At 35.5% G+C, this 7,420-nt stretch overlaps 3 protein-coding genes across 3 annotated transcripts in view; 2 read left to right on the top strand and 1 right to left on the bottom strand.

Moving 5' to 3' along the window:
* LOC104765720 (DEAD-box ATP-dependent RNA helicase 51-like) overlaps positions 1-2,331 on the top strand; it is a 5,778-nt gene extending 3,447 nt beyond the window's left edge. The window contains exons 8-13 of the mRNA XM_010489482.2: positions 147-446; positions 548-586; positions 679-783; positions 861-929; positions 1,028-1,153; positions 2,048-2,331. Of these exons, the coding sequence (XP_010487784.1) occupies positions 147-446; positions 548-586; positions 679-783; positions 861-929; positions 1,028-1,153; positions 2,048-2,197 (789 nt within the window). The 3' untranslated portion in view covers positions 2,198-2,331. The remainder of the gene's footprint in view (positions 1-146; positions 447-547; positions 587-678; positions 784-860; positions 930-1,027; positions 1,154-2,047) is intronic.
* Positions 2,494-3,353, bottom strand: LOC104765719 (early nodulin-like protein 1). Its single transcript, XM_010489481.1, has 2 exons — positions 3,099-3,353; positions 2,494-3,003 (listed from the first exon to the last, which is right to left on the bottom strand). The coding sequence occupies exons 1-2, from the start codon at positions 3,283-3,285 to the stop codon at positions 2,633-2,635; spliced, it is 558 nt and encodes a 185-aa protein (XP_010487783.1). The 5' UTR covers positions 3,286-3,353; the 3' UTR covers positions 2,494-2,632.
* On the top strand, positions 5,802-7,186 carry LOC104765718 (single-stranded DNA-binding protein, mitochondrial-like). Its single transcript, XM_010489480.2, has 4 exons — positions 5,802-6,166; positions 6,332-6,558; positions 6,770-6,870; positions 6,981-7,186. Exons 1-4 carry the CDS (start codon positions 5,903-5,905, stop codon positions 7,058-7,060), a joined length of 672 nt encoding a protein of 223 aa, XP_010487782.1. The 5' UTR covers positions 5,802-5,902; the 3' UTR covers positions 7,061-7,186.

Below are 7,420 nucleotides of genomic sequence, written 5' to 3'. Positions count from 1 at the left end.
AAAGATCTTGCTCGGGTGTCATTGACATCTCCTGTTCCTGTTGATGTCGATGATGGTAGACGCAAGGTATGAATAAAATAAAATACTCTGGAATGATTATTTAAGGAGCATGGAGATTTTTCTTATAAAGTTTCTAAAACTGTTAGGTGACGAATGAAGGATTGGAGCAAGGCTATTGTGTTATTCCGAGCGAAAAAAGACTTCTCCTTCTAATTACCTTTTTGAAAAAGAGCCTCAAGAAGAAAATTATGGTCTTTTTCTCGACTTGTAAGTCGGTACAATTCCATGCAGAGATCATGAAAATAATGAAAATGGATTTTTGTGATATCCATGGAGGACTGGATCAGAACAGAAGAACTAAAACCTTTTTTGACTTCATGGATGCAAAAAAAGGTATCTTGTTATGTACTGATGTTGCTGCTCGTGGTCTGGATTTTTCTTCTGTGGTACGTCTCCTCATCCATGTTCTTGCATTTTTTTATGTACGCCTTTTACTTACTCAGTGCTTTTATTGATGTCATATTGTGTTGGATTTTATTATCTGTAGGACTGGATTGTACAATATGATCCTCCGGACAAGCCAACGGTAGGACGAACACTTCCTCCTGATGGTTTTCTATATCTTTTTGGCTATTTGTGTGTGTATCTTAAATAGTTCTTTGGTGGTGTTGTTTTCAGGAATATATCCATAGGGTTGGTCGAACAGCCCGTGGAGAAGGAGCAAAGGGAAAGGCATTGCTTGTCTTGATTCCTGAAGAGCTTCAGTTTATTCGGTACCTTAAGGTAAGAATGGTTTTTGAATTTTTTTTGGTGGGTTAACCAACCAACTTGTGTGTTTTAATTTGTAATTTAACCTTCAGGCTGAAAAAGTACCTGTTAAAGAGCTTGATTTCAATGAGAGGAAGCTTTTGAATGTTCGATCTGCGCTGGTAAGAGTTCTGATTCAGTAATGTTGTGGGTTAAATAAGTTTCCATTTGCGATTGGATTCGCTGTGTAATAACTGTGTTTCTTGTTCTGTTCCCACAGGAGAAATGTGTTGAAGATAACTATAGCCTGAACATGTTAGCCAAGGATGCATACCGAGCTTATATCTCAGCATACAATTCACACTCTTCGAAAGACATCTTCAATGTTCATCGACTCGATCTCCAGGTAAAAGAAACAAAAAAATCGAATGCTCTTCCAAAAGATTATGTTCATGGGATGGATATATAGCTGATATCTCTGGTTTTGATTTCAATGTCACAGGCGGTTGCAGCATCGTTCTGCTTCTCTTCGCCACCTNCTTTTACTTACTCAGTGCTTTTATTGATGTCATATTGTGTTGGATTTTATTATCTGTAGGACTGGATTGTACAATATGATCCTCCGGACAAGCCAACGGTAGGACGAACACTTCCTCCTGATGGTTTTCTATATCTTTTTGGCTATTTGTGTGTGTATCTTAAATAGTTCTTTGGTGGTGTTGTTTTCAGGAATATATCCATAGGGTTGGTCGAACAGCCCGTGGAGAAGGAGCAAAGGGAAAGGCATTGCTTGTCTTGATTCCTGAAGAGCTTCAGTTTATTCGGTACCTTAAGGTAAGAATGGTTTTTGAATTTTTTTTGGTGGGTTAACCAACCAACTTGTGTGTTTTAATTTGTAATTTAACCTTCAGGCTGAAAAAGTACCTGTTAAAGAGCTTGATTTCAATGAGAGGAAGCTTTTGAATGTTCGATCTGCGCTGGTAAGAGTTCTGATTCAGTAATGTTGTGGGTTAAATAAGTTTCCATTTGCGATTGGATTCGCTGTGTAATAACTGTGTTTCTTGTTCTGTTCCCACAGGAGAAATGTGTTGAAGATAACTATAGCCTGAACATGTTAGCCAAGGATGCATACCGAGCTTATATCTCAGCATACAATTCACACTCTTCGAAAGACATCTTCAATGTTCATCGACTCGATCTCCAGGTAAAAGAAACAAAAAAATCGAATGCTCTTCCAAAAGATTATGTTCATGGGATGGATATATAGCTGATATCTCTGGTTTTGATTTCAATGTCACAGGCGGTTGCAGCATCGTTCTGCTTCTCTTCGCCACCTAAAGTGAATCTGAACATAGAAAGTGGAGCTGGGAAGGTCAGGAAAGCAAGGAATCAGCAAGGTCGCAATGGCTTCAGTCATTACAGTCCCTATGGTAAGTCCACACCTAAATAGGCGTAATGTGTCTCGGCTTACGACATTTCTCTTTGCTCCTTAGACACTTGTTTTTGATTAATTACCACCAAGTTTTGTTTGAAGAGTAAGCAGTGCATCTAATTTATATGAAATGTTATTTACTTGGCTTACTATTTCAGTTCAATGGGTTATACAACATTTTAAAATTGTTGATATCGTCTGCATATAGTAAAGAGTTAAGAAAATGACATGAAAATGGAATCATCATTAGAAACCATGAATACTGCATATCATTGAAGCTAAATTCGGAAACTAAACTCAGTAATCGAAACATGGGGTTTATGTTAATGAAATTTTTATTCAGAATACTGCTTAAGAACGAAACAGAACAGCCTAATATGATTGGATGAATAATAATCTAAAGAGATCAAAAACGCTAAACCGACCTAAAATCTTCAGCTAAAACGGATGCAACTAAGTCAAACCAAAAACCGAGACAACCAGAACCGCAAAGACAACAAAACCGGAGCTACTGAACTGGACTGCGGTTTTGAAGGCATTGCTCTTCTTGGCCTTTGGAGTTGACACCGGAAGAGATGATGAAGAAGATGAAGAAGAAGGTGGAGGAGACTCTGTGGAGGACTCTGTCTCCATAACTTTTACGATCATCTTCTGACCCTTTTCGCAGTGGCCCGAAACACCGCTGATGAAGTAAAACAAACCGGGTCGATCTAGTTTGAAAACCGTGTCTTCGTTGTTTGAGTAGAGTTGCGGTTTGGTGGCTTTGCATTTCTTGTACTCCTCTTCTGACACCATTAACACTGAGTCTTTCGAGTACTTGAAACCTTCACCAAAATCCAGAAAAAACACCACAGAAGAGTTAAATATATCTTTAAAGATGAAGACATGTACTGCATACAATGTTCAACATTATACTTACGGAGAGTGTCGCCAACTTGAAAACGGTTATCTGAAGCCCATTGGTTAAACGCATCTCCACGAGTCTTAGATGTTGGTACGATCCAACCATCTTCTCCTCCAACTTCAAATTCAGTGCTTGAAACACATGAAAACATGTACAACCATACAATGATCGCAACAAGAGTGATCTTGTTCGATGAGCCCATTTGTTGTGTTTGGATTGATATCAAAGGAGCTCCAACCAAAGTTAAGGAGATTGTTTTTTTTTTTTGTTGTCTTTGTTCTTATGGCTTGTGGGTGCTTGAGGTTTTGAGTTTATAAAGAGTGAGACTTTGGAGGCCGTTAGACTCGTCCACTTCTTGAGGGATAATTAATGGATATCTCTTTGACTAGTTATTTTATTTTCTTGATTCAAAAATTCAATTTTGTCGAAAACAACATGACTTGAAGTTGTTGAGGAATATCAGAGATTTTGTGGGATACTTAGTAGTTCTTACTTTTGAATTACAAAATTTATGGGGACGTCTGGACGATGTTTTCCAAAAGAAAATTTGGGAAAATATATATGAACCATTTACGCGTAGCTTGCTCTAAAATCAACAGATACGTAGGAGTGTGAGTTGTATTTTTGGTGACGACAAAAGCAATTTTTTCCTTCTCATTGACCATTTCTACCCGGACTTGCAATTTTAAGTTGAAATTGTCAATTCCGAAAGTTTTGGTAAACATATTACTGATTTTTGGAATAATTGAGTCACTTTGTCCCAAAACGTTCAAATCTCTTTACCTCTTTAGGGACGTTAAACCCATAATCCAACATTCGTCTAAGTGAAGATCGGAAATAGCGAATTCAATGACTACAACATTTTGTCATATCGATTGGAAGTGTTATCCATTTTTGTTGTTTATCCTGAATCGATTATTGTAGCTTTGCCCTATAGTATGATCAGTTGGTCATTTTGCGAATATCATCGGATTCTCGTTCCGGTTAGGTTTATAATAGGCTAATTTTTTTATATGGATAAAGCATTATAAAGTTTACACTTTACACATATGAAAATTAGCTAATGGGTGTTCAAATTTTGCAAACAAATATTTTTAAAACAGGAACTAAATATGAAAGCAACAAAAACAAACAAACTCTTTTTATTAGGACAAATCTGGTCAGACAGCAAATTCATTCGAAACACTCTCGTAAGGTTTATATATTCAACAAAATCACAACTACAATTAGACTCTTAATTAATTCTTCGTCAAGAGGACTCTAAAGAGGAGCAGATATGATACTTCTAGCATAATTTAACCCATCTCACAACTTTCGTGAAAGTCAGCTACAAACACACTAATAGCTTCAGTTTCTTTCTTCAAATTCCTCTTCATTTTTTTCAGGTTAATTCATTCATGTATTTGGTACATACTTTCCTTATCTACTTCTAGACCAAATAGACCAACTAAATAATCCAAAAATTCTTTGAAGTGGAAGAGAAGAGTAACAAGGCTGATAGCAAGAGTAAAGGATGTCATAACAAAGGACTAGGTGGATTCAACAAATTGAGAAAATTCTTGTAATCAACAACGACAACTTTTTTTTTATATTGATAAGAAACAAGCTTAATTAATATGGATGACAAACAATAACACTTGCAAAATCTGATTAATCACAGGATTATAAACGAGTAATCATGTCAACTTCACAACCATGCACATGACAATATGAAAAATTCAATTGAAATAAAATCCACAAGTTCAGTTAAATTTTGCAAAGGAGACAAGAGCCAAAAATGGATAGTTAAATTTTAGAAAAGATAGAAGAAGAATGATTATAAACGACTAATTACGACTAAATTCATACGATTGAGGCCCTGAGATTATATGTGGAAGAATGTTTGAAGGATCTAAAAATGAACCATCATCAAGGATATAAAATGCTTGTAAAAATAATACTTAAAAGATCTAATTTTTTTGTCACTCAACAATATGTATACATGAAAATATGAAAAATCAAACTCAAATAAATTCACAAGTTAATTGAGTAATTCTCATCTATGTAGGCTCATCCTCTAAGAAAAGAGGTAGGTTTCCAGAGTTTTCGGTAAAGAGAACCAAAATTCTAATTTCCAAAAAATAGATTAAATAGAAGATATGAAACATGAATTTGTAGAGTATTATCTCATAGAATCCAAAAAGATTGACAAGTTAATCTTTCAAATGAAAAACTCAAAAATAAAAAATGCTTGGAGGATCTAAACCACCATTCAAGAATCTAAAATGTTTTTAGATCAATCATACACATGAAAAGATAAAAAATTATATTCAAAAAAAAATCCGAAATTCCATTCAATTCACAAATGATACAAAAGAAAAATAATTATGAACGACAAAAAAATATTATCTTAAAGGTTTTAAAAGGTAAAATAAACTGCTAAATCTTTTACCAAATCTATATTTTTCTAACCCTTCACCACCCATAATTTTTCTTTTATGCAAAAATGAATTATAGTATTATTATCTTTCACATATTTAAAAGAAATTCTCCATTTTGTTTCTCCAGTTTTTCTTTTCAAAAGTTTATATTTTGTTATTCGAATTTTATTACCAGAATTTTTACAGATCTCTGGTTTATTATATTGACTTTTCAATTCAAGGTTGAAAATGTCATTTAAGAAACTATTGGTGAAAATTATTAGATTGACAATAGTTGAGGCACTTTGTCCCAAATGTTACAATCACTTTCTCCGCTCTTTAGGGTTTAAGACGTTAAACCCAGAATCCAACATTCATCGTTGGAATTCGATTTCGAAAATCTCAGTGAAAGATCGAAAAATGGCGAATTCAATGACTACCCTTTCGAGAAGACTCTACAGATCTCTTCTCTCGAACCCTAGATTTTCTCAAGCTTCCATGTCCTTCTGCACCAACAACATCTCTTCCCGAGAAGACTCCGATTTCGACGAGTTATCAGCTAACTCAGACACTGAATCTCACATTGAACCCAAGGCTTCAGACCCAGTTTCTCGCTTCTCCGGAGAAGAACGCGTTATGGAAGAGCGTCCACTCGAAAATGGCCTTGACTCTGGCGTTTTCAAGGTAAATCAAACTTAGTTTCTAATCCCAATTGGTACATATGGTTTTGATTCCCGTTTTTGCTCTTTTATCTTGAATTGATCATTTTCAATTTTGTGAATATCATTTGATTCTCGTATCTGGTTAGGTTTATTAGTGAAGTTTTTTTTTACTGATTTATGTATTTAGGCAATATTGGTGGGGCAAGTGGGTCAGCTTCCTTTGCAGAAGAGGCTGAAGAGTGGAAGAACAGTTACTCTCTTCTCTGTTGGAACTGGTGGGATCAGGAACAATAGGAGACCGTTGATTAACGAAGATCCGAGGGAGTATGCAAGCAGGTCTGCAGTGCAGTGGCACCGTGTGTCTGTTTACCCTGAACGATTAGCTGATCTTGTGTTGAAGACTGTTGAACCAGGGTTAGTAGTTCTTTTCTGAAATCAGATTTTTTAGCTTTTGAGGTTATCTGATGGTAGAATAGGGACGCAAATATACAACAGACTGAATCAAATATATATGTATTCTTGATCCTTGTTGAGAAAGGATGAAACTTTAAGTGAATCTTACTTGCTAGAGCTTGCTTTAGTGTATGTGTTATTGAATAGCATGTTTGGTGTTTTTAAACAACAGTACAGTTGTCTATTTGGAGGGTAATCTAGAGACGAAGATATTCACTGATCCTGTCACTGGTTTGGTTCGACGTATAAGAGAAGTTGCTATTCGTAGAAACGGTATACATGGCTCTACTCAATTTGTTCATTCAGATTTAGCATTTCTTATATATTTGATTGGAAAAAAAAAAAAAAAAATCAAATCTTGAGCTCTGTTTTTCTCTCTGCAGGCCGAGTTGTGTTTTTAGGAAAAGCTGGTGATATGCAGCAACCAAGTTCTGCTGAGCTCAGAGGCGTTGGCTACTACTGATTTCTAACAAATAAATTGTCATAAAGGTACACTATCTGCTATTGTAGCTTCACTTCTGTTGTCTCTTCTTGTAACTTGAAGGTTTGGTTTAGTGTGTCTTTGTCTTCTATTGCCATTGGCTTTTTTACATTGGTGTTTTTGGCAAATAAATCTAACCAAACCCAACCAACTACATTTACAATTAAACCGAATCTAAACCGAAATCTCGATTCAAGACAATATGAAACCAAGACCATTCTCCACGTGTTTGCAAACATTGCATGAATGCCACCTCAAAGCTAAATCTGTCGTCCATTTGTTTTACTCTTCCTCTTTATGTTCTCTGTCGCACACAAAAAAAAAAAAAAAAAAAAAAAAAAA

This window comes from Camelina sativa, chromosome 19 (assembly GCF_000633955.1).
Source record: "Camelina sativa cultivar DH55 chromosome 19, Cs, whole genome shotgun sequence".
Taxonomy (NCBI): domain Eukaryota; kingdom Viridiplantae; phylum Streptophyta; class Magnoliopsida; order Brassicales; family Brassicaceae; genus Camelina; species Camelina sativa.
Note: the sequence above shows the minus strand (reverse complement) of the source record. Positions and strands in the feature narration are given on the sequence as shown.